We start from the raw sequence: 25767 nt of genomic DNA on the forward strand, positions 1-25767 counted from the left end.
TCCTCCCTCTGCCTTAACTCATAACGATGACAGTAAAGAGGGTAGCGTAAACGTTGTCCTTGCTGAGGAGAACCCATTCTGCTCTGTCCAAAGACGCTAAATAGCCAGCTCCTGCCGTTCAATTAAAAGCAAAACCGGTACATTTGTGTTTCTGCTTTATTGCCCCTTTCCTTTCTCCCTTCAGAAAGAGGCATTTGGCATTTTGTGAAGAGAACAGAATGCTGTGTGTTTTCTTTGGGCTTGACTAAACCCTTTACGTCTCTTCAAATCTCCCCTTACGGTACTCTGTTTTACACAGAGGCTCAAAAGGCTTCCAGCTCACCAAATTCCCACCAAGCTCATCATGGGCAGGGGACATGTCTGCTAATTCTGTTGTATTGTACTCTCCCAGACGCTTAGTACAGTGCTCTGCACATAGTAAGTGCTCAATAAATACGATTGATTGTTCTAACCCCAATGCTTAGAACAGTGCTTGGCACAGAGTACATGTTTAACAAACACCATCATTATTATTATACAGTAAATACTCTTGATTGATAGTAACAATTCAATACCTGTTTTTTCTCCTACTCAGAGTGTGATCCTTGTGTGGGACCTGATTATCTTGTATCCCGTTCCTGACTCTTTATAAGACCTGGGTCAAATCATTACCATACCCGGTGCCTCAGTTTCCCCACATACTGCAAGAGGTTTACACCGCCCCACTTCTTGTGCGTGAGTATTCCCATTTCGGCAAGTCCCTAAACCGACTTCCATTCCAGGAATTTGAGTGCAAAAGAGCTCAGCAGCCTCTGGATCACAAGAGCCTGGCCTAATGGATAGAACACGGGCCTGGGATTCAGGAGGTCATGGGTTCTAATCCCGACTGGGCCGCTTGTCTGCTGTGTGGGCCAGTCACTTCACTTCTCGGGGCCTCAATTTCCTCATCTGTAAAATGGGGATTAAGACCATGAGCCCTGGGTGGGACAGGGACTGTGTCCAACCCCAATTATCTTGTATCTCATTTATTCATTAAACTGTATTTATTGAGCACTTACTGGGTTTAGAACACTGTACTAAGCGCTTCGAAAGAACAATTCAGCAACAAATAGAGTCAATTCCTGCCCACAACGGGCTCACAGACTAGAAGGGGGGAGACAGACATCAAAACAAGTAAACACATACCAGTAGCATCATTATAAATAAACAAAATTGTATATATAAATCTCCTCCGGTGCTTAGAACAGTGCCTGGCAGACAGTAAGCGCTTAACCAATACCATCATTATTAGCAGCGAAGAGCCTGGACTTGGGAGTCAGAGGTCATGGGTTCTAATCTCAACTCTGTTGCTTGTCTGCTGTGGGACCTTGGACAAATTACTTCACTTCTCTGGGCCTCATTTTCCTCATCTGTAAAGTGGGGATGAAGCTTGTGAGCGTGGCTCAGTGGAAAGAGCCCGGGCTTGGAAGTCAGAGGTCATGGGATCGAATCCCAGCTCTGCCACTTGTCAGCTGTGTGACTGTGGGCAAGTCACTTCACTTCTCGGTGCCTCAGTTACCTCATCTGTAAAATGGGGATTAAGACTGTGAGCCTCACGTGGGACAACCTGATTACCCTGTATCTCCCCCAGCGCTTAGAACAGTGCTCTGCACATAGTAAGCGCTTAACAAATACCATGATTATTATTATTATTATGTGGGACAACCTGATTCACTTGTATCCGCCCAGCGCATAGAACAGTGCTTGGCACGGGACAGTGCGTGGCTTAGTGGATTATTAGCAGCGAAGAGCCTGGGCTTGGGAGTCGGAGGTCACGGGTTCTAATGCCAGATCCGCCCCTTGTCCGCGGTGTGACCTTGGGCAGGTCACTTCCCTTAACTTCTCTGTGCCTCAATTCCCTCATCTGGAAAATGGGGATGAAGACTGTGAGCCTCACGGGGGGGCAACCTGATTACCCTGAATCTACCCCAGTGCTCTGCACATAGTAAGCGCTTAACAAATACCAACATTCTTCTTCTTCTCTGGGCCTCTGTTCCCTCATCTGTCAAATGGGGATGAAGACTGTGGGACCGCCTGAGGACCTTGTCTCTACCTCCAGCGCTCAGAACAGTGCTTGGCGCATAGTAAGCGCTTAACCAATGCCAGCAAGCATTTGGCACCGTGCTCTGCACAGAGTGAGCGCTCAGTAAATACGAGGGAATGAGTGAATATTAGGCGGCGAGCAAAGAGCCGTCCTATCTATTAAAAGCCAAAATTGCCCCACAGGCCGCGGAAAGGGCAACAGCGCCACCCGGCGGGGAAGGCCTCTATTGGCGCCCTCCCTTTCCCTCTGCCCCTCCTCCTCCCCCCGCCCCTGGGCGGATTTGCACATATTATTTATTACTCTATTTATTTTGTTGATGATGTGTCAATATGATTCTATCGCTCTAGCTTGACGGTATGGACGCCTGACTGAGAAGCAAGTCGGCGGCAAGAGCCCGGGCTGGGGAGTCAGAGGTCCTGGGTTCCAATCCAGCTCCGCCCCTTGCCAGCTGTGCGACTTGGGGCAAGTCGCTTCACCTCTCTGAGCCTCAAATGGGCGTTAAGACCGTGAGCTCCACGTGGGACAACCTGATCACCTGGTATCCTCCCCAGCGCTTAACAAAGTGTAGCAAGTGCTTAACAAAGGCCATCAGCATTATTATTATTAATAATGCTGGTATTGGTTAAGCGCTTACTATGTGCAGAGCACTGTTCTAAGCGCTGGGGTAGATACAGGGTAATCAGGTTGTCCCACGTGAGTCTTAATCCCGGATTTTACAGATGCGGTAACTGAGGCACAGAGAAGTGAAGCGACTTGCCCACAGTCACACAGCTGACAAGTGGCAGAGCTGGGATTCGATCCCATGACCTCTGACTCCCAAGCCTGGGCTCTGTCCGCTGAGCCACGCTGCTTCTTGTATTCTGTGTCCAAATACCTGAGCCCCGTTGCTTCTTGTTGTCTTTCTCCCCCGTTTAGCCTGTGAGCCCTTTGTTGGGTTGGGCAGGGATGGTCTCTGTGGCCCAGTTGTAATTAAAATGGCATTTGTTAAGCGCTTACGACGTGCAAAGCACTGTTCTGAGCTCTGGGGGGATACCAGGTGATCAGGTCGCCCCACGTGGGGCTCACAGTTTTAATCCCCATTTTCCAGCTGAGGTCACTGAGGCACACAGCAGTGAAGTGACTTGCCCCAAGTCGCCCAGCTGACAAGCGGCGGAGTCGGGATTGGAACCCAGGACCTCTGACTCCCCAGCCCGGGCCCTTGCCGCTGCTCTCCAGTGCTCTGCACAGAGTAATTACTCAATAAATAATAATAATAATGTTGGTATTTGTTAAGCGCTTACTCTGTGCAGAACACTGTTCTAAGCGCTGGGGGACATACAGGGTCATCGGGTTGTCCCACGGGAGGCTCACAGTTAATCCCCATTTTACAGATGAGGGAACTGAAGCACAGAGAAGTGAAGTGACTCGCCCACAGTCACACAGCTGACAAGTGGCAGAGTCGGGATTCGAACCCATGACCTCTGACTCCTAAGCCCGGGCTCTTTCATTCATTCATTAGTATTTATTGAAATAGTATTTATTGAGCGCTTACTATGTGTGGAGCACTGTACTAAGCGCTTGGAGTGGACAAATCGGTACAGATAGAGATAATCCCTGCCCTTTGACGGGTTTACAGTCAAATCGGGGGAGACGGACAGGCAAAAACAAGAGCAATAAATAGAATCAAGGGGACGCACATCACATTAAAACAATAGCAATAAATAGAATCGGGGGGATGAACATCTCATTAAAACAATAGCAAATAAATAGAATCAAGGGGATGTACATCTCATTAACAAAATAATAGAGTCAAGGGGATGTACATCTCATTAACAAAATAAATAGGGTAATGAAAATATATACAGTTTCCACTCTTTGCCCGGAGCCCCGCGGCTTCTCGTAATAAATACGAGTGAATGAAGGAGGTGCGGGGTGGCCGCCATCGAGGGTTTGGAGCGGGGCTGCAGCCCGAGTCGACGACGGGCCTCGTGGAAACCGGAAGTCCTCCTGCCCCGAGGCCCGCCAGCCCCCAGGGCGATGGCGGCTGCGCCCCGGAAGTCTCCCTGCCCCGACTGCCGTTCCAGCCAATCATCGTCGCAGCTCCACCCCTAGCCCCGCCCCCCGAGGGGAGCCAATAGCGGCGTGGGGAGGCAGAGAGAGGGCGCGCCGATTGGCTCTCTCGCCGGCGCCGAGGAGGGGCCCGGCTCCCATTGGCTGAGGGCGAATGACGCCCCCCGTGATTGGCGGAGACCTGGCCGGGGGGACGGAGGCGGGAAGCGGGAGTCATGGCGGCCGCCCTGGCGGGGGAGACCCTCGTCTTCGTCACCGGGAACGCCAAGAAGCTGGAAGAGGTGACGGGCGGGGGGCGACGGGGCGACGGGGCGGGTCCGTCCTGCGGACGCTTTGGATTCCACAAGGAGCCGGGACGGCGGGGAGGGCGACCTTCCCGAGTCACGTGGTGGTAACCGGTGACGTCATAGGCTGCCGTCGTGACGTCAGAAATAATAATAATGTTGGTATTTGTTAAGTGCTTACTATGTGCAGAGCACTGTCCTAAGCGCTGGGGGAGATACAGGGTCTTCAGGGCAACCTGATTACCTTGTACCTACCTCAGCGCTTAGGACAGTGCTCTGCACATAGTAAGCGCTTAATACATACCATTATTATTATTATGTGCACCTGATTACCTTGTACCCACCTCAGCGCTTAGAACAGTGTTTGGCACATAGTAAGTGCTTAACGGATACCATTATTATTATTATGTGCACCTGATTACCTTGTATCTATCTCAGTGCTTAAAATAGTGTTTGGCACATAGTGAGTGCTCAACGGATACCATTATTATTATGTGCACCTGATTACCTTGTATCTACCTCAGCGCTTAGAACAGTGCTTGGCACATAGGTGCTTAACAAATACCGTTATTATTATTATTATTGTGTACCAAGCACCGTTGTAAACACTGAGATAGATACAAGGTGATCAGGTTGTCCCACGTGGGGCTCACGGTCTTGATCCCCATTTTACAGATGAGGGAACTGAGGCCCAGAGAAGAGAAGCGACTACCCCCAGGTCACACAGCAGACATGTGGTGGAGTGGGGATTAGAACCCGTGACCTCTGACTCCCAAGCCCGGGCTCTTGCCACAAGGCCACCCTGCTTCTCTGAAATGTGATGCTTCCCCCCTCCCCCCCCTTATTTCAGCTTATCTACTTTGAATTATTCATCTTTTCTACGAACACCCCTGTGAGAGCTGTGGCACGGAGTGGCCTGTTATCATCATCATCATCATATTTTTGGAGCACTGTGAAAGCAGCGTGGCTCAGGGGAAGGAGCACAGGCTTGGGAGTCAGAGGTCATGGGTTTGAATCTCGGCTCTGCCACTTGTCAGCTGTGTGACTGTGGGCAGGTGACTTAACTTCTCTGTGCCCCAGTTACCTCATCTGTAAAATGGGGATTAAGACTGTGAGCCTCCCATGGAACTACCTAATTACCCTGTATCTCCCCCAGCACTTAGAACAGTGCTTGGCACATAGTAAGCGCTTAACAAATACCAACATTATTATTATTATTATTATAATCATATTTTTTGAGCACTGTGTGCAGGGCACTGTACTAAGTACTTGGGAGAGTCCCATATAGTAGAATTGGTAGACATGTTTCCTGCCCAGATGGCCTAGTGGCAAGAGCCCGGGCTTGGGGCTCAGAGGTCGTGGGTTCTAATCCCCGCTCTGCCACTTGTCAGCTGTGTGACTTTGGGCAAACCGCTTCACTTCTCTGTGCCTCAGTTCCCTCATCTGTATAATGGGGATTAAGACTGTGAGGCCCACGTGGGACAACCTGACTACCTTGTTTCTCCCCCAGCGCTTAGAACAGTGCTTGGCACATAGGCTGAGTGATTGTCGGATATGAAGAAAGAGGGCATTCCAGGCCAGAGACCCGATGTGGGCGAGAGGTCGGTGGCGAGAGAGACGAGATCGAGGTACAAGAGAGTAAGTTGGCATCGGAGGAGTGAAGTGTGTGGGCTGCGACATAATAGGGTTATTATTAGGAGAACAGGAGGGTAGGAGGGGGCAAGGTGATTGAATGCTTTAAAGCCGATGAGAAGAAGTTTCTGTTGGATGCAGAGGAAAGTGGGCAATCACTCACTGCGGGTTCTTGGGAAGTGGAGAAACATGGACTGAGCGTTTTTGTAGGAAAATGATCGGGGCAGCAGGGTTAAATATGCACTGGAGAGGGGAGAGAGAGGAGGCAGAGAGGTCAGCAAGGAGGCTGATTCAGGTCTCAAGGCAGGAGAGGATAGTGCTTGGACAAACCTGGTAGCAATTTGGATGGAGAGGAATAATAATACTATCGATAGTATTTGTCAAGCGCTTACTCTGTGTCAAGCGCTGTACTAAGTGCTGGGGAAGATTCAAGATAATCAGGTTCCCCACAAGGCTTAAACTCGAAGTAGGAGAGAGAACAGGTAGTGAATCCCCGTTGTACAGATGAGAGAACGGAGGCACAGAAAAGTTAAGAGACTTGCCCAGGGTCGCGCGGAAGGCACGTGGCAGAGCTGGGATTAGAACCCGGGTCCTTTGGTGCCCGGGCTCTTTCCGCGGGATCACGCTGCTGCTTAATACTCGGGCCTTTCCTACCGCCTCCACCCTCAACAGACTCAGCCGGAGGAGGATTCCCGGACACGACACCGCCCTTCTCTGGTTGTGAGCGAATCTAACCTCGGGTTATCCCAGGTCTTCGCCTTCCCAGCTCTGCCGACGGCGCTCATAATCACCCGGGCTCTGAGCCTATGCGAGACCCAGGAATTCATTTCTCGGAATGAAAAAACTTAAGCGGACTGGCCTTCGGTATAAGTCTCAAGGGGCAGTCAGGCGTGTCTTGGAAGACTGGCAATTCAGCATGATGCGAAGCGGCATGGCCAGGTGGAGAGAGCGTGGGCCTGGGAGTCAGAAGGACTTGAGTTCTAATCCTTTCTCCTCCACTTGTCTGCTCTGTGACCTTGGACAAGCCACTTAACTTCTCTGGGCCTCAGTTACCTCATCTGTAAAATGGGATTAAGACTGTGAGCCCTATGTGGGACAGGGACTGTGTCTTGTGGGCAGGGAATGTCTGTTTATTGTTATATTGTACTCTCCCAAGCGTTTAGTACAGTGCTTTGCACACACTAAGTGCTCAGTAAATTGAATGAACGAGTACCCCAGCGCTCAGGACAGTGCTTGACACATAGTAAGCGCTTAACAAATACCGACATTACTATTATTATCGGAATGCCCACTGCATTATGTTCACAGGTCCAGCAACACTATCCTTTTGCTGTCTCTTGTTAAGCTTAAAATGACTTTTATTTGGCTTAAGTTTGGAGTACTGAGATCTCTGCTCTACTGTTTTTGATTCCGAATGTTGTGATTGCCGAATGGTGTAAATCCAGATGACAAAAAAGGTACTCTATTTCATTCTGGCAGGTCATCCAGATTCTAGGAGATAACTTTCCATGCAAATTGGTTGCACAGAAAATTGACTGTAAGTCTACATTTTTTTTAACTATTTTTTTTTCCTTTTTTAAAACATCCAGTACTCTTCTTTCTCAAACTTGTGTCCCCAAGTAATCCTTTTCTTTCTTTTCTCAAGTACCTGAATACCAAGGTGAACCAGATGAAATTTCAATTCAGAAATGTAAAGAAGCAGCAAAACAGGTTACTGTTTTGTTTTTTTAATGTTCATTTTATTAGCGTTGGTTTTATACATCATTTATATCAGTGTTTCCCCCACTCCCAGTACTTAGTACAGTGTCTGGCACATAGTAAGCACTTAATAAATACCACTATTATTATTAATAAAACTCCCCAATGATGTGAAACCATTAGGATACTCTCTTTGTTGTTTAGGGTTTGTGTTTTTTTGAAATATTTGCTTGGGAAACCTTGGTTTTTTCAGCTAATGGCTGGTTCAAATTGGCGGGGAGATAGTCCTGGGATCCGTTTGTCCAGAAGCAAATGGTGAGGCGAGGTTGTTCTCCAGAAAGACTGATAGCTGTCAGTAATAACTCTCCCTTGAAGGCACTTTGACGATAAGTAGTTCCTAGGTTTACTCCACCTCTGTCCTGGTACCTCAGGAAATGCCCGAGTTAATAATTGTGGTATTTGTAAAACGTTTACTATGTGCCCAGCACTGTACTGAGCACTGGGGTAAATATAAGATAATCCGGTCGGACACACGAGGAAGACTTCCATTCATCAGGCTCCTGAGCCCCATGTTCAGCATCGGCAGTAAACCTGAGGAGGTCACATTCTCTTACACTCTCTGTCTTTATTTCCCTCATTTCCTCGTTGCAGGTACAGGGACCAGTTATAGTAGAAGACACCTGTTTGTGTTTTAATGCCCTTGGTGGACTCCCGGGCCCTTACATGTATGTATGTAGACCATAGATTGAACAATATCTCATTGATGATAATCTGTTTCTGAAGGGCCAAATGATAATTCAGTAAAAGCCTCCAAGGAAGTTCTCCGTTAGGTGTCCAGATTTCCTCTGAATGCCCCTAATTTGCCATTTCCCCATAACTTGCTTTCCCAGTTAAGCAGATCTCAGTATTGGGTCCCTTGAAAATTTTCATGAGGATTTAACTGTGTTCAATAGTAATATAATTAATGACTCATAATCAGTTGCCTTGAAGATATTGATTAATCATTCATATTCTTTTTAGGATAATTAATATTTATTTACCCCCAAAATATACTTTAATTCCTTCCCTAGAAAAATGTGGCTAACTTTTCACTCTCTGTCAAAAAAAAGCTTGGACAAATGATTATGCAGTTTAATTGAGATTCAATCAAAGAGATGATGCTTTATATATAGCTATATATATATATATAAGATTGTGGTAGTAATATCCAATGAGGACAGGATAAAAGTTTTGATAAAGGAATTTAGATTCAGAGATTTCAGAACATCATATGAGAAATCTGAGCAGGTTTCATGTAAACAGCGTATTCACTGTAGTAACGTGATTTGTTACTTTTTGCGTACATGTTGCAGCTTGAGAAATCAAAGTTTTGATAGGAGCTTAAATGCAGTGGAGATTACCCTAAGGAATCCAGATGTGAAAGCATTTCTAAATAGCATATGAACATTCGAAAGTGTTCCCATTTTGGGAGCAATACATGTGTATTTAGTCTCTGCTGTTCTTTTGCAGAAAATGGTTCCTTGAAAAGTTAAAACCTGAAGGTATTTTTTAAAACAATTATTTTCAATTCATCGCGTGTCGCCCCTCCAGAAGAAATAAACTAACAGTGGCCCTCGAGACAGAAAGTTTAGTTCCTCGGCCCCGTTGCCACCCTTAAAACTACACTAATTTCTGCCACAAAAGTTGAGTAAAGAGGCACATTTACCCTATGAGAACCATATGAGAAGCTTAGCGGAAAGAGCGCGGGACTGGAAGGCAGGAGATCTGAGTTCTAATCCAGTTCTACCACTTGGCCACTGAGCGAGTCACTTAAATTCTCTTTGCCTCGGTTTCCTCATTTGTGAAATGGGGATTTAGTACAAGTTCTCCCTCCCCTTTAGACTAAAAGCCCCATGTGGGACAGGGATTCTGTCTAATTTGACTTTATTTTATTGACCCCAGTCATTCGCACAGTGCTTGGCCCAGAGCAAACACCGAACAAACACCAATATTATTATTTTATTATGGGGAACCCACAGCCCCGGTCACAAACGGTATGCCTTCTCTGAACCTTACCACGTAGTTCTTCTCTAAAATAATGTTCTTTAAAGTTGTCGGTAAATAGCACCCCCTTTGGAGTGAAACTTCGGCTTCATGAACTCTTCTCTCCGTTGTCTAGGTCTCTACAAGCTGCTAGCGGGATTTGAGGACAAATCAGCTTATGCACTCTGTACTTTTGCATTTAGCACGGGAAATCCAGAGGATCCAGTGAGGCTTTTCAGAGGCCGGACCTTGGTATGAATATGCATTACCCTTTAAAAATTGATCCGATGCCTTTGCTAGGATAGATGAGCTCAACTCGGTGAAAATCCACTCTCCAGGGGTTAGTGATATAAAGGGAAAATAGTAACAAATATCCCCATCCCTCAAGAACCTCCAGTGGCTGCCCATCCACCTCCGCGTCAAACAGAGGCTCTTTACTTTTGGTTTTAAAGCATTGTCAGCTCGCCCCATCCTATCACACCTCACTGATCTCCTACTCTAGCCCAGCCCTCACACTCTGCTCCTCTAGTGTCAGCATACTCACTCTACCCCGATCTCGCCTAGCTTACTGCCGACCCCTTTCCTACATCCTCCCCTTAGCCTGGAACTCACTCCCCCCTACCAAATCCCCCCGACCACCATTTTCTCCACCGTCAAAGCATCTTTAAAGTCACAGCTTATCCAAGAGGCCTTCCCCGATGAAGCCCCCTTTTTCTGGCTCACTCTCCCTTCTGCGTCTGTGCACTTCGATCTGTGACCACTGAACATTTGATATTCACCCCACCCCCAACCCCGCAGCATGCATGTACGTAACTTTCCATTATAGAAGCAGCGTGGCTCAGTGGAAAGAGCACGGGCTTTGGAGTCAGGGCTCATGAGTTCGAATCCCAGCTCTGCCACTTGTCGGCTGTGTGACTGTGGGCGAGTCACTTAACTTCTCTGTGCCTCAGTTCCCTCATCTGTAAAATGGGGATTAAGACTGTGAGCCCCACGTGGGACCACCTGATTCCCCTATGTCTACCCCAGTGCTTAGAACAGTGCTCGGCACATAGTAAGCGCTTAACAAATACCAACATTATTATTATATATTATAAATTATTTATTCATGTTAGTTTCTGTCTCCCCCTTTAGATTTTTGTGGAGCGGAACTGGTGGAGGATTCCCAGTTGAGGTTTCTTTACAGTCTTGAGTTTCCATTACTGTTCAATTACCTACCCTCAGGAAAACCCCACAGTTCCCCCACAAAGCAGACTGTAGTGAGAACTTTGTAAATTTCTATATTAATTCTTGGTCAGTTAACCAGTTCTAATTCCTTAATGTTCCTGGACCCATTTTCTTCTCCTTTCCATTGGTTTGCTTCTCCTGCTGTTGTCCCCCGCATCCACATTGTTTCAGCTGGACTTTGTGTTGTTTTTCTGAATTAATGCCATTTAGTGAGTGCTTACTGTGTGCAGAGCACTGTACTAACCACCTGGAAGAGTAAATGAGTAGTTGGTAGTCGTATTTCCTGCCCACAAGGAACTGACTAGAGGAAACAGACACGAAATTATACATTTGTACTTAAGTGCCGTGGGGCTGAGGGTAGGGTGAATATCAAGTGATTAAAGTCCGTCGTTCTGTATTTATTGAGCGCTTACTGTGTGCCAAGCACCATACTAAGCTTGGGGAGGGCACGACGGAACAATAAACAGACACGTTCCTTGCCCGCATTGAGTTTACAGTCTAGTGGGAGACATTAAAGGGGACAGATCCAAGTGCAAATTAGAACTAGGTTCCTTTGCCGACCCACTGGAGGAAGGTTAAACCCTGGGGCAGTTTCCCTCCAGTTTGGACAGCTCCAAAGTGCCCTGGAAGCCTCCTCACTGCTGGGAGCGTTCCAGAGCAGAGTCAGGTTAAAGACCGAATGGGGATGGGCCTCTCTGCCATTCCCTGTTCATCACAGCATCTCCATAGCATCGTCATCAACTCACTTGAACCGAGTGTGCGTTGAGTGTATGACCCTAGACTAGGGGCTGCTGGAAGCTGTGCGTGGGTGGCGGGGGGAGGTGGTAAGGTGTTCCCCCCTCACTCTCAAAGAGCTTGCAACTGAAGAGGTCCGGCTCCTGCCCTCACTTTGGAGAAAAAAATAAATCAGTAACGTTTATTGAGCATTTACTAAGCACAAAAACTGCTACTCCACTTTTTCTGAAGCACCCGAGCCTTCTATCTGAGCCTGACCTGTAATGTTGTTTCCGGGTATATTTAGCAGTTACATCAAGATGTGGTTCTGAGGAAGACGGGAGACTCATAGGATGGAATTTCCATAGAAGTCCAGTGGTGGATCTCACCCTTAATCCTGACTGGGGGACAAGTTCCTTATTTTCAAGAAAACTGAGTCGCTACGGCTATTTCAGAAGATTACGGAATATAAAATGGGACTGTGCATTTGAAGTTGCAGTAGGAGGAATTCTCCGAAAATGTGACTCATTACCATTTCATTTTACTCTGACAGGGCCATATAGTTGAACCAAGAGGCTCTAGAGACTTTGGATGGGATCCCTGTTTCCAGCCAGATGGTTACGAAGAGACGTAAGGAGGAATTTCTTTTCTATTTTGCTTTTTGGTTAGAGAAAGACTTAAAGGAGAAACACCGAAACAGGAACGGAAAGGTTTAATTAGTACAAAAGGAAAGCTTCCCACAGAACCCAGTGACAGTCTGGCCGGTTCACTGCTTTCTCTGGTGCCCTTCCATGGAAGGAATTCTTAATTTATGGGTTCAGATTCTTTGGGAGGATAGAAAACTCATTCCAAGTAATTTTTGTGGAGTCTTAAAGCACTCCTGAATTCTTCTGAAATACTAGTTACTATTAAATAGTGATGATAGTAGTATTTATTGAATACCATCTGGGGGCAACACACTGTACTAAGCACTTGGGAAGTACAAAATGAGGAAGTGTGTATTCCCCGCCTCGGGAAGTTTACACTATAATGGAGAGATAGACTAGGTATATGGTTGTCCCAGATTGTTAATGGTCAGTGGCTAACATCCCCAGCACTCAGACCTTTATTTTGGGTTATTTCCATCTTATCCACACCTCTCACATGAATGTTAACTGTGATAGCTTGTAAATCTAGCCATGACTCATTCAAGGGCATCATCTAATAAATACTAAGGAATGAAATGGATAAAATCGGAACGCATGCAGTTACAGGGAAAAAGGAAGATTCTGTGGACACAGATTTCCTGCTTTTAGTTACGTGCCTGCTAATTGTTAGCCGGGAAGAGTTCTGTACCATATTCTTAATGTTCCTTCGATATTTTTGTTTTTTATTCTCATCTGATTGAATTTCCCTTCCTTCTCCCATCGTGAGCTTTCAAAGAATATTTGTGACTTTTTTCCTTCAGATATGCAGAATTGCCTAAAGCAGTAAAGAACTCCATCTCTCACCGTTACCGAGCCCTATACGAGTTACAGAATTATTTCACCCAACGGAATGGCACCGTAGAGGCTTCTTCCAGTCCTCATTAAAGAGCTTCAGCCCGATGTGGAGAGGAGGAAGAATGAACCAGAAAATGAAGCATGAAATGAGAGATGTACATGTACAGTCGGTGTAAATTAAAAATCTGAATTTGTAGGATTGTTGTCATTTTGGGTTGACCTTTTCTTTTAGTTTCATTTAAGGGTAAAAACCATGTCTGCTAAATGTTTGGGGATATGTGAATTGAAGTAATTACCAGTCTCAGTATATCTGAATAGCTAGTAGATTCTGGTCCAGGCTGGTCATCACTGGGGCTGCTCACTATAACCATGTATTGGCCCTTATTATCTATAACATTGATCTGAACCCACTGTGTGCGGAAGGATAATTGCAGAAATAAGAATTGGGGTTTTTTTCCTGTTTTTTATGGTATTTATTCAGGGCTTATGATATGCTAGGCACTCTATTAAGCGCTAGGGTAGTTACAAGATAATTGGGTTGGACACAGTCCCCGACCCACCTAGGGCTCACAGTCTTGATCTCCATTTCGTAGCTGACGGAACTGGGGCACAGAGAAGTTAAGTGACTCATCCCAGGTCACCTAGCAGACAAGTGGCAGAGCTGGGGTTAGGACCCAGGTCCTCTGACTCCCACTCCTGTGCTCTTTCCACTAGGTCACGCTGCTTCTCTTAATGGTTCCTATTTGAGACAAAAATACTTAAGACACGAAAGGCATCAACATGTAAACAACAGATAACCAAGTGCAGTGGTGTGGAAAATATATTTGTGTAGAGGACAGGATTGATTGGAGTAAGGAATCAATTGGATTGGGTCTAGTAAGGTTTATTGTGAGGAGTGAATCTTTGGGGTTACGAAGGGCCAAATTTGTTGGCGAGGAGGAAAGATAATTCTTTGTTTCCATTATCTCCCTATAATTTATATATGGTGCGGGGGTCCTTCCCAAAGTACAAATTTAAAAAATATATAAAACTGCCAATTAGCTCTAGCAACACAATGCTAAACTTTAAGGGATACCGGGTTTCAACAGAAAGAATTTGCACACTGAAGGGGTGAAGAGGAATCATCTAATTGCCACCAATTTTGCCGGTAAAAACTGCTTTAAATTTAAGAATCGATTTTTAACTTCAACTTCAACTTGGCAGTACCTCTTAAGATGACTCCCGAGTCTTCTCAACACCCCCAGAATGGTTCAGGTAGTGGGTAAGTTTAGCAGGCAGGTGGGAGGAAAGAGAAAAATCAATTTATCAATTGTATTTACTGAATGCTGGGTACAGAGCACTGAACTAAAACGGATAACCTCGCTGAACAGCACAGACCTGGGTGTCAGAAGACTGGGCTTCTGATTTCAGCTCTGTCACTTGCCTGCTGTGTGACCTTGGGCAAGTCACTTAACTTCTCTGTGCCTGTTACCTCACCTGTAAAATGGAGATTAGAAGTGTGAGCCTCATGTGGGACAACCTGATGACCCTGTATCTCCCCCGGCACTTAGAACAGTGTTCGGTGCAGAGTAAGCGCTTAACAAATACCAACATTATTATTAATAACAAGAGCATGGGGGCCGGAATAGGTGGGTCCTTTGATTCGTGCAAAAGTACGTGCGCAGAGCACTGTACTAAGCGCTCGTCCCCGACCCCGCCTGGCATCCGCTGTGTGACCTTGATCAAGTCACCACTTCCCTGGGCCTCAGTTATCTGTAACAATCTTGGTATTTGTTAAGCGCTTACTATGTGCAGAGCATTGTTCTAAGTGCTGGGGGAGATAACCGGGTAATCAGGTTGTCCCACGTGAGGCTCATCCCCATTTTACAGATGAGGTCACTGAGGCCCAGAGAAGCGAAGTGACTCGCCCACAGTCACACAGCTGACAGGGCCGGGATTCGAACCCATGACCTCTGACTCCCAAGCCCCGACTCTTTCCGCCGAGCCAGTTATCGGGAACGTGGGAGGCCCACGTGGGGCGGGGGCTGTGTCCAACCAGGAACGTACCCCAGTGCCTGGCACGTAGTGAGCGCTTAACCAATCCCCCTGCATTCCGAGCGCTTAGTACGGTGCTCTGCGCATAGTAAGCGCTCCATAAGTACTGGGGAAGCAGCGTGGCTCAGTGGAAAAGAGCCTGGGCTTCGGAGTCAGAGGTCATGAGTTCGACTCCCGGCTCTGCCACTTGTCGGCTGTGTGACTGTGGGCGAGTCGCTTCACTTCTCTGGGCCTCAGTGACCTCATCTGTAAAATGGGGACTAACCGTGAGCCTCCCGTGGGACCACCTGATGCCCCTGGATCTCCCCCAGCGCTTAGAACAGTGCTCTGCACGTAGGAAGCGCTTAACAAATCCCAACATTATTATGATTGAGTGAATGAATTGGGCAAGTCACTGAACTTTTCTGTGCCTCAGTGACCTCATCTGTAAAATGGGGACTAACCGTGAGCCTCCCTTGGGACCACCTGATGCCCCTGGATCTCCCCCGGCGCTTAGAACAGTGCTCTGCACGTAGGAAGCGCTTAACAAATCCCAACATTATTATGATTGAGTGAATGAATTGGGCAAGTCACTGAACTTCTCTGTGCCTCAGTGACCTCATCTGTAAAATGGGGACTAACCGTGAGCCTCCCGTGGGACCACCTGATGCCCCTGGATCTCCCCCGGCGCTTAGAACAGTGCTGTGCACGTAGGAAGCGCTTGACAAATCCCAACATTATGATTGAGTGAATGAATTGGGCAAGTCACTTCTCTGTGCCTCAGTTCCCTCATCTGTCAAATGGGGATCAAGACCGCGAGCCCCACGGGGGCCAACCTGGTTCCCCTGGGTCTCCCCCAGCGCTTAGAACAGTGCTCCGCACCTAGCAAGCGCTTAACAAGTCCCAACATTATTATTAATTAGGAACGAATGGAGGGGTGGAGAGGGCCGAGGGGCTTCGACGCCCAGGCAGGGCGGCAGGGCGGCAGGGCGGCAGGGCGGCAGGGCCTCGGGCGGGAGGGCGGCGGCGCATGCGCGCTGCTCCGCCGTCCCCGCTCGCTCCCGCTCGCTCCCGCGTGCGTGCCCGCCCCCGCCCCGTGCGTGCGCGCTCCCCTCTCCCCTCCTCTCCCCTCCCCTCCCCTCCCCTCCTCTCCTCTCCTCTCCTCTCCTCTCCCCTCCTCTCCCCTCCTCTCCCCTCCAGGCCGCGCGGGCCCGGCCTGACTGCCCCAAGATGAACCTGTTACCCCGCAGCTGCAAGGAGTTCGGGTCGGCGGACTACTGGGAGGGCTTCTTCCGCCAGCGCGGCCCCAAAGCCTTCGAGTGGTACGGGACCTACCTGGAGCTGTGCGGCCTCCTGCACAAGTACGTCAGGCCCACCGACCGGGTAAGGACCGGCCGGGACCCCCGCGGGGACCCAGGCCATCTCCCCGCAGCCCCTCCAGCCCTGTTACAGTAATCGTCATGGCACTGGTTAAGCTCCTACTCTGTGCCAAGCGCCGTTGGAAGCGCCGGAGGGAGAGACGAGGTCGTCGGGCCGTCCCACGTGGGGCTCCCAGGCTTCAGCCCCCTTTGGCAGAGGAGGGAACCGAGGCCCAGGGAAGTGACTTGCCCAGAGTCCCCCAGACGACCAGTGGCCGAGTTGGGATTAGAACCCACGACCTCCGACTCCCCAGCCCCCGCTCTTTAATAATGATGATGGCGTTTGTTCAGCGTTTACCCTGTGCCGAGCACTATTCTAAGCGCTGGAGGTAGAGAGGAGGTCATCGGGCCGTCCCACGTGGGGCTCCCAGGCTTCAGCCCCCTTTGGCAGAGGAGGGAACCGAGGCCCAGGGAAGTGACTTGCCCCGAGTCCCCCAGCCGACCAGTGGCCGAGTTGGGATTAGAACCCACGACCTCCGACTCCCCAGCCCGGGCTCTTTAATAACGATGATGGCGTTTGTTAAGCGCTTACTCTGTGCCGAGCACTGTTCGAAGCGCCGGAGGTAGAGACGAGGTCAGGCGGTCCCACGGGGGGCTCCCAGGCTTCAGCCCCCATTTGCAGAGGAGGGAACCGAGGCCCAGGGAAGTGACTTGCCCAAAGTCCCACAGCTGACCAGTGGCGGAGTTGGGATTAGAACCCATAATGTTGGTATTTGTTAAGCGCTTACTATGTGCACAGCACTGTTCTAAGCGCTGGGGTAGACACAGGGGAATCAGGTTGTCCCACGTGGGACTCACAGTCTTAATCCCCATTTTAATCCCCATTTTACAGATGAGGTAACTGAGGCACAGTGAAGTGACTTGCCCACAGTCACGCAGCTGACAAGTGGCAGAGCCAGGAATTCGAACCCGTGACCTCTGACTCCAAAGCCCATGCCCTTTCCACTGAGCCATGCTGGTTCTAAGCGCTGGAGGTAGAGACAGGGTCATCAGGCGGCTCCCAGGCTTCATCCCCCTTTCGCAGAGGAGGGAACCGAGGCCCAGGGAAGTGACTTGCCCAGAGTCCCACAGCTGACCAGTGGCGGAGTTGGGATTAGAACCCGTGACCTCCGACTCTCCAGCCCGGGCTCTTGCCACTGAGCCACGCTGCTTCTCTAATACTAATTATGGTATTCGTTAAGCGCTTACGATGCGCCAAGCACTGTCCTAAGCGCTGAGGTAGATACAAGGTAATCATGTTGGCCCACGTGCGGCTCCTGGTCTTCATCTCCGTTTTTACGGGTGAGGTAAATGGGGCCCAGAGAAGTGAAGTGGTTTGCCCAAGGTCACGCGGCATACAAGTGGCGAAGCCGGGATTAGAACCCACCACCTCTGACTCCCAAGCCCGGGCTCTTGCCACTGGGCTGTGCTGGATCCACCCCAGCGCTTAATACAGTGCCTGGCACAGAGTAAGGCTATAACTGTGGTATTTATTAAACGCTTCCTACGTGCCCGGCACTGCATTAAGCGCTGGGGTGGAGCCAAGCAGATCGTGTTGGACACAGTCCCTGTTTCTAGTCGTAGTCTAGAGGGGGAGGCCGATGTTAAAATAAATTATCACCCGGGGAATGGGAGAGCGCAAGGAGAACCAGTGCTGCCTAATGGATAGGGCCTGGGCCTGGGATTCAGAAAGACCTGGGGGGGTTCTAATCCCAGCTCTGCCGCTTGTCAGCTCTGTGACTGTGGGCAAGTCACTTCACTTCTCTGTGCCTCAGTTCCCTCATCTGGAAAATGGGGATGAACTGTGAGCCTCACGTGGTACAAGCTGATTACCCTGTATCTACCCCAGCGCTTAGAACAGTGCTCTGCACATAGTAAGCGCTTAACAAATACCAACATTATTATATAAGCGCTTAACAGATACCGTAATTATTATTATTATGACTTTTGGGCTTCAGTGCTGTGGGACCAAGGACATGGCGAATTTCAAGTTCTCGAGGGGTCCAGTCCAGGTCCAGTTAGAAAAGCCACGTAGAAGAGAGGGGGGACTGTAAGCCTGTCAATGGGCAGGGATTGTCTCTATCTGTTGCCGAATTGTCCATTCCAAGCACTTAGTACAGTGCTCTGCACATAGTAAGCGCTCAATAAATACTATTGAATGAATGAATGAGGAAATCAGATCTGAAAATGTCACAAAATTGACTTTTTTGCTTTTTTGAATTGTGCATTCTTGATGCCGTTTATGTACTGATTGAGTGTTGCCCAAATGCCCTCGTTACCCGTCTGCCTCAGTTTGGCCGACCGAATCTACTGAAGTCATTTTGTTCAGCACCCAGTACGGGTTCGTGTTTTTCCAAGTGGCTTTTGAGGTTGATGGCAGAAGGTAGATACCGGTTTTTCTCCCCCCGCGCCCCCCCCCCCCCCCGACTGCCCACTTCTCCCCGTCCTCCTCTGTTGAGGGGTCGCTCCTTACCCGGGTTTCCTCTTCGGTCACCCGGAGATCCAAGAGAGAGCCGTCGGTCAGTCAGTGAGTCGTATTTATGGAGCGCCGTACTGAGCGCTCGGGAGCTTGGGGTCTCGAGGGCGCTTACCCGCTTCGAACCCCTGCTGGCGGTCCAGGTGCTGGTGGTCGGCTGCGGCAACTCGGAGCTGAGCGAGCAGCTGTACGACGTGGGCTTCCGGGACATCGTGAACATCGACATCAGCGAGGTGGTCGTCGGGCAGATGAAGGAGCGCAATGCCGGCCGGCGGCCGCGCATGAGCTTCCTGCGGATGGACATGACCCGGATGGAGTTTCCGGACGGGCACTTCCAGGTGGTGCTGGACAAGGGCACCCTGGACGCCGTCCTGACGGACGAGGAGGAGGCCACGTTGGAGCGGGTGGACCGCATGCTGGCGGAAGTGGGCCGGGTCCTGCGGGTGGGGGGCCGCTATCTCTGCGTCTCCCTGGCCCAGGCCCACGTCCTGAAGAAGGCGGTGGGCCACTTCGCCCGCGAGGGCTGGATGGTGAGGGTTCACCAGGTGGCCGGCGGCCGGGCCGGGCCGGACGAGGAGCCGCGGTTCTCCCTGCCCGTCTTCGCCTTCGTCATGACCAAGTTCAGGCCGGTGCCCGGCTCCGCCGCGAGGGTCCTGGAGCTGTGCCCCCACGAGCGGGCCCGGCCGGTGCGGCTGGAGAGCGCGGAGCGGCTGGCCGAGGCGGTGAGGGAGCGGCAGCGCTACGCCTGGCTCCGCGGCCGGCTGAGCCGCGAGGGGGGGTCGGCCGGCGTTTCCCTGGACCTGTGCGACGGGAGCACCGGGGAGCCGCGCTACACGCTGCACGTGCTGGACGGCCCCGCCGGAAAGCCGACCCGCGACCGTCACTTTGCCATCTTCATCGGTGAGTGGGTGCTTGGCCCTCCTGACCGGGGGGAGGGGGAGGAGTGGGAGAGGAGAGGGTGTGGGGGACAGCCCCTCGATTAAGGCTGTTGATGGAGCCTTTACTGCACTAAGAGGCAGGGTGGCCTAGTGGCTAGAGCGCGGGCCTGGCAGGCAGAAAGTCCTGGGTTCTAATTCCATGAACTTTGGCAAGTCCCTTCACTTCTGTGCCTCAGCTGTAAAATGGGGATCGAGACCGTGAGCTCCACGTGGGACGGGGACTGTGTCCGACCCGATTTGCTCGTGTCCAGAGCGGTGCGTGGCACGTACTGAGCGCTTAGCAATATCATAGTTATTGTTGTTATGATTACCACAATAGTGTAAGTGGCCTTAATCCAGGGTGTGAAGGTGAGTTTTATCTTTGATGAGAGAATCCCCCCCTCCAGAATTGGAAGAGGCAGGGGGGATTTATTTTGTTTCCGTTCATCCGAATGTGGGTGAACACACTAGTGGACCCACCTTGCTGAACTGGATGGTCTTGGGTAAATCCTGGGCTGCTGGAAGAGCCCCCGGAGCCTCCGCCTGGAATCCCCGGACCATCGGTTGGCAGGCTTGTGAGTGCTGTCCCAAGTAGCTCGAAAATGGAGCTTCCCACCCCAAGGCCGCCTCGTCTGTTGGTATTCTGGATCCTGGGCTTCGCTCTGCAGAGCGGGGCCGGCCTGGGGGTCTTCCACGGGTGGGGGTCGGGGAGGGCGCGGGCGAGTGTTTTGGGGATTTCTCGGAGGCTGTCGGCCCTGTAGATCGCACCTCTGCTCCCTTCCCACGGGGTTGCAGTGTGGAGGGACGAAGCCCTCGTGTCGGTTTCCTCACCGACACCGGTGACGCCGGACCCTTCCGCCCAGTCCCCCAGGGCCGAGAGACGGAGTGGCTCTTCGGGACGGAAGAGGGCCGGAAGCAGCTGGCGGCCAGCGCGGGGTACAGGAGGCTGATCACGGTGGCCCTGCACAGGGAGCAGCGGTACGACGGGATGGACGGCATCCAGGCTGAGCTGTCGGGGAAGGTCATGGAGCTGGCCCCGCCGGGCCTGCCGGCCCAGCACCAGGTAACCGCCGGCCGGGGACTCTCCTCTGTTTCTCCGGGGCCCGAGGGGCCTCTCCGACCCAAAATCAGAGCCCTTTACCCTTTCTGGCTGTCAGTGGTACATGCGTCGTGTAGACGGGGCCCCGGAAGTGGTCCCGGAGAGGTCCGAAAGAGGCCTCTGAGGCCTCCCCCTTCTCGTTTGAGTTGGTGTGGCCTGGAACCCTCGGAGCGGTTCAAATCGTTGAAGCTTCTTTGCTCTTTTGCTCTCTGTCCGCGGTGGGGGGGAGCGGGCGCATCCTTCCCGTGAGTCTGTGCGAACCCCCTCAGCCGAACCCGTCCTCGGGATCTCCCGTGCTTGGGCCTCCAGGTGCCGTTCTTGTCGGTGGGCGGAGACATCGGGGTCCGGACCGTTCGGCACCGAGACCGCAGCCCCCTGAGCGGCGACTACGTCATCGAGGACGTGAAGGGAGAGGACACGCGCTACTTTCGGCGGCTGATCTTCCTGAGCAACCGGAACGTGGTGCAGTCAGAGGCCCGGCTGCTGATGGATCCGCCTCACAAGGGTAGGGGGAGAAGGCTGGGGAACTTGGTTGAGTGCCGACTAGGGGAAAAGAGCGGGGAGTTGGTCACAGAGTCGGGTGGTACACCAGCCTGAGTGACTGTGTCAACGCCGTGTCTCTTAGCCCAGAAAAAGCGAAAAAAGGACAGGAAGTCACCTCGCCCGGCCAGTGCCCCCGATAACCCTCCGGCGCCCCCGACTCAGTCCATCGACAAGAGCTTCCTGTGCTGCGAACACCACAAGGCCATGATTGCGGGGATGTCTTTACTGAAGGACCCAGAGCTGCTTCCAGGTGAGAAACAGAGCGATACAGAGAGGGGGTCTCCTCCTCCTCCTCCTCCTCCTCCTCCTCCTCCTCCTCCTCCTCCTCCTCCTCCTCCCCCTCCCCCTCCCCCTCCCCCCTTCCTTATTAAAAAATCAGAGCCTCCTATCTTTTTGTTCATCCCAAGCCCAACAGCCTCACCTCCCAGCCCAAAGGGTCTTTCCCAAGGGAGTCCAGGCCCAACATGGCATCCGAGAGGTCAGTTTGAGGCGGTGCGTCTGATAGAGTCGTTCAGATCAAGTGCCACCCTCAGCAGACCCTTTCTCGTTCTTCCTGTTTCTTACCAGAACCCTTCCAGCTTTTAACTGTTCTGAGTTGGAAGAAAAGACATTACGCTAAAAACCCTGAAGGGTGTGAGAGTTTCCACCGCTGACGTTTGAGCTGGGGAGGTGGGGTAGTTCAAGAAGTTGCAGGAGGGTCTGGTCAAACTCTGGAATCCTCCTGGAAGCTGGCTCTCTGGGGCCCCGGGGAGATTCTGCCACCTTTGAATCTTTGCCACCATAATAATTGTGGTATTTGCGAACCACTTACTAAGTCAGTCGTATTTGTTGAGCACTTACCTTGCGCAGAGCACTGTACTCAGCGCTCGGGGGGTACAGTATAACAGTAAACAGACACATTCTACCACACATGCCGAGCACCGTACTAAGTGCTGGGGCGGATACGATATAAACAGATTTGGACATAGTCCCCGTCCCCCAGCGGTCTCAGAGTCTAAGTAGGAGAGAGACCGAAGAAACTGAGGCCAGTGAAGTTAAACGACTCACCCGAGGTCGACATAGCCGGGATTAGAACTCAGGTCCAGGTCCTCTTCCCCCCCGGGCCTGAACTCTTTCCACCTGGCCAGCCTCCTTATCGGCCAGATAGGGGACCGCATTGGGTTTTCGGCCCCAAAGTGGCCACCGGATGAAACCTCAGAGTCCCCGCCCCCGAAGTCGTGGGGCTTTCTCGGAAGACGGAGCCAGGCCGAGGCCCGCCCGCTCGCCCCGCAGAAGCCTCCAGGTGCGTTGCCACGCGTAAGTGATGCTTTGTCGTCTCGCCGCAGAGGCCCCGGTGGTAGTGCTGGTGGTAGGGCTGGGTGGGGGCAGCCTGCCTCTCTTCATCCACGACCACTTCTCGCAGTCCCGCGTCGAAGCTGTGGAGATTGACCCCTCCATGCTGGAGGTGGCGACCCGCTGGTTCGGCTTCTCCCCGACCGACCGGCTGAAGGTCCGCATCGCCGACGGCCTGGATCACATCAGCAGCCTGGCTGGAGAAGGTAATGGCAACAGCCGGGAGCGGGAGGGGGTTGGGGGGAGAACCAGAGGATTTCCAGGGATTTCCAAGGATCTCCAGGGAGCGTGTTCCCATCCCCATCAATCAATCAATCTATCATAATTGAAATAATAATGATAGTTGCTTACTGTGTGCCAAACCCAATCTTAAGCACTAGAGAATTCACTCGTTCGTCGTATTTATCGAGCGCTTACTGTGCGCTCTGTACCGACACAGTCCCTGTCCCTCATAGGGCTCACGGTCTTAATCCCCATTTTGCAGATGAGGGAACTGAGACACAGAGAAGTTAAATGACTTACCCAGGGTCACACGGCAGACACGTGGCAGAGTCTGGAGTTAGGGCGGCTGGGGCCGTTGTTCAACCCCTTAGCCTGGCTGGGCACATGGAATCCACGCTCACTTGGGTAGGGAGAAGGCTGCTGGGAGCCAGAGCTTAGAATTCCTGGCAACTTTTTTGCCCCTGTTTCCCAGAAGCACCTCCGTGACTTAGTGTTTGCCAACCAGCTGCATTGGGGGCGGGTCATGCCGCTGTCACGGCATGACCGTACTCTCCTAGCCGCGTGGGCACGAGTGGCTGGCAGCTGGGGACACCGACGCCAGGCTTGACCGCTTAGTCACCGCAGTGTGGCCGAACGGAACGTGCTCGAGCTGGTGTTCCGGTCCTTTTTACCTATCTCGACACGCCATTTTTTCCCACCTGTAATTTATTTTTCTAGCTATCTCCCCCTCTAGATCGTAAGCTCGCTGAGGACGGGGATCACACCTACTATTATTGTACTTTCCCGAGAACTTAGCGCATTGCCCTGCACCCCGAAGCCTCTCTAAATCCGATAGCGTGATTGCTTGATGGATTGATTCTGGCAAGCAGGGTGCCGTAGATGTTGTTCTCTTATTCCATGGTTCTTCTTTTGTCTCCTGTCAATCCCTAGCACAGTCTCAGTACGACGTCATTATGTTCGACGTGGACAGTAAGGATCCGACGCTGGGCATGAGTTGTCCACCTCCTGCCTTTGTGGACAAAGATTTCCTGCAAAAAGTGAAAAGTATCCTGGCACCCGAAGGTATGGAAAATGTAGATGGAGATGGCAAGAAGGGGAAGGGGCCTTGTTTTTTAAAAATAGTATTTACATGCTTACAATGCTGCCAGCACTGTTTTAAATGCTGGGCTAGATACATATATCAGGTCGCCTACAGTCCCCGTCCCACACAAGGCTCACCGTTTAAATAGCCTGGAGAACACTTAGGCTCAGAGAAATTAAGTGACTTATCCATGGTCATGCAGCAGGCAAGTGGCAGAGCTGGGATTAGAACTCAGGTCCTCTGACTTCCAGGCCTAGGCTCTTTCCACCAGGCCACCCTGCTTCCATGCACCCTTATGTACAGCTGAGTGTGTCTCTGCCCTATTGTTCCAAAATTAGGTAGTCCGTGATTAAAGACATTCTAAAATCTGATACTTTAAAACAAAAAGGTTCTTTGTCCCTCCAGTCATCTTTTCCCTATCTCCGTGTGTCTGTTACCGTCTCCTTTCGCCACATATCATTCCTGTGGGTGACATCCGCAGAATTGCCTGTTTCCTAAGACTTTTGCCTTAGTTATTTTGAGGGAACTTTGAGATTTTCCTCATTACTTTACCATTAACATGTCCTATCATCTTGGTGTTACGAATGTAAAGCCGAGGAAAGCTTCAGAGAAGCTGGCCTGACCTCTCTTCCTCCTAGCCTGGCATTAAGCTCAGGATAGTCCTGCAGTTGGAATCTGAGGGAGGAAGAGATGGGAAGGGCCGTAAACTGCCCGCCTGTCAAAAAAAGCAAGAAAGGAGGGGATGAAAGAGGCAGCAGCAGTCACAATAAAAACTAATTAACGGAGCGCGTCACAGCAGGGGAGAATTAGGAAATCAGGAAATGCCGGGCAGCCAAGGTGGGCAAAATACCGAACTGCATTTCCTGTGAGACTTTGAGGGAAGGTTCCGTCACTACGCCTCTGCCCTGTTTCCCGTCACTGCAGCTTCCTTCCTCTCTGCCCTGGCAGGTGTCTTTGTCTTGAATTTGGTGTGCCGGGACTCAGGCCTGAAGGACTCGGTGTTGGCTGGGCTCAAGGAGGTGTTCCCCCTGCTCTATATCCGGAAGATCGAGGGGGAGGTCAACGAGATCCTGTTCTGCCAACTCCATCCCAGAAGGAAGCTGGCTACTCCAGACCTGCTGGAGATGGCCCGGGCCTTGGAGAAGACGCTGAGGAAGCCCGGGAGAGGCTGGGACAGCACGTATGTCCTGTCGGACATGCTCAAGACCGTGAAGATCATGTGACGGCCAAGAGCAGGAGGGTCTCTAACTGCCCGACAGACTGACTTTAAACCGGTGTACTTTGGAGACGTTATATGGAGGAGCCTGAGGGAGAAATAATGCCAAAAAAAAGTTTTTAACGTTCTTTGTTCCGTTTGTTTTATTTATTTAATTTTTTTGGTCCCTCAGGATAATAATCATAGTACTAGTTAAGTGCTTACTATGTGCCAAGCACTGTTCTAAGCACTGGGGTAAATAAAAGTTAATCAGGTTGGGCAAAGTCCCTGCCCCACATGGCACTCACACTCTTAATCCCCATTTT

At 50.9% G+C, this 25767-nt stretch overlaps 2 protein-coding genes across 3 annotated transcripts; both read left to right on the forward strand.

The window, feature by feature from the left end:
* The first annotated feature begins 4287 nt into the window (after positions 1–4287).
* Positions 4288–13365, forward strand: ITPA (inosine triphosphatase). The gene is made up of 8 exons (XM_003430857.4): positions 4288–4392; positions 7507–7564; positions 7673–7737; positions 8377–8450; positions 9235–9266; positions 9884–9999; positions 12239–12315; positions 13133–13365. Exons 1-8 carry the CDS (start codon positions 4327–4329, stop codon positions 13254–13256), a joined length of 612 nt encoding a protein of 203 aa, XP_003430905.2. The 5' UTR covers positions 4288–4326; the 3' UTR covers positions 13257–13365.
* Positions 13366–16330: 2965 nt separating this feature from the next.
* EEF1AKNMT (eEF1A lysine and N-terminal methyltransferase) lies at positions 16331–25590 on the forward strand. Of its 2 annotated transcripts, none has more exons than XM_029081311.1 (8): positions 16331–16562; positions 19196–19952; positions 20833–21032; positions 21378–21573; positions 21694–21861; positions 22937–23149; positions 24096–24227; positions 25195–25590. In XM_029081311.1, exons 1-8 carry the CDS (start codon positions 16410–16412, stop codon positions 25467–25469), a joined length of 2094 nt encoding a protein of 697 aa, XP_028937144.1. In that variant the 5' UTR covers positions 16331–16409; the 3' UTR covers positions 25470–25590. The 2 variants fall into 2 exon arrangements, with proteins under 2 accessions (XP_028937144.1, XP_028937145.1); XM_029081312.1 differs by having other exon boundaries at positions 16466–16540.
* The last annotated feature ends 177 nt before the right edge of the window (positions 25591–25767 follow it).

The sequence above is a fragment of the Ornithorhynchus anatinus genome, chromosome 16 (genome assembly GCF_004115215.2).
Source record: "Ornithorhynchus anatinus isolate Pmale09 chromosome 16, mOrnAna1.pri.v4, whole genome shotgun sequence".
NCBI lineage: Eukaryota > Metazoa > Chordata > Mammalia > Monotremata > Ornithorhynchidae > Ornithorhynchus > Ornithorhynchus anatinus.

Coding starts and splice junctions, on each gene's coding strand:
- ITPA (XM_003430857.4), top strand. CDS start 4,327: ATGGCGGCCGCCCTGGCGGGGGAGACCCTCGTCTTCGTCACCGGGAAC. Junction 4,393..7,506: donor ACGCCAAGAAGCTGGAAGAG/GTGACGGGCGGG, acceptor TCATTCTGGCAG/GTCATCCAGATTCTAGGAGA. Junction 8,451..9,234: donor GGACTCCCGGGCCCTTACAT/GTATGTATGTAG, acceptor GTTCTTTTGCAG/AAAATGGTTCCTTGAAAAGT.
- EEF1AKNMT (XM_029081311.1), top strand. CDS start 16,410: ATGAACCTGTTACCCCGCAGCTGCAAGGAGTTCGGGTCGGCGGACTAC. Junction 16,563..19,195: donor ACGTCAGGCCCACCGACCGG/GTAAGGACCGGC, acceptor CTGGCGGTCCAG/GTGCTGGTGGTCGGCTGCGG. Junction 23,150..24,095: donor CAGCAGCCTGGCTGGAGAAG/GTAATGGCAACA, acceptor GTCAATCCCTAG/CACAGTCTCAGTACGACGTC.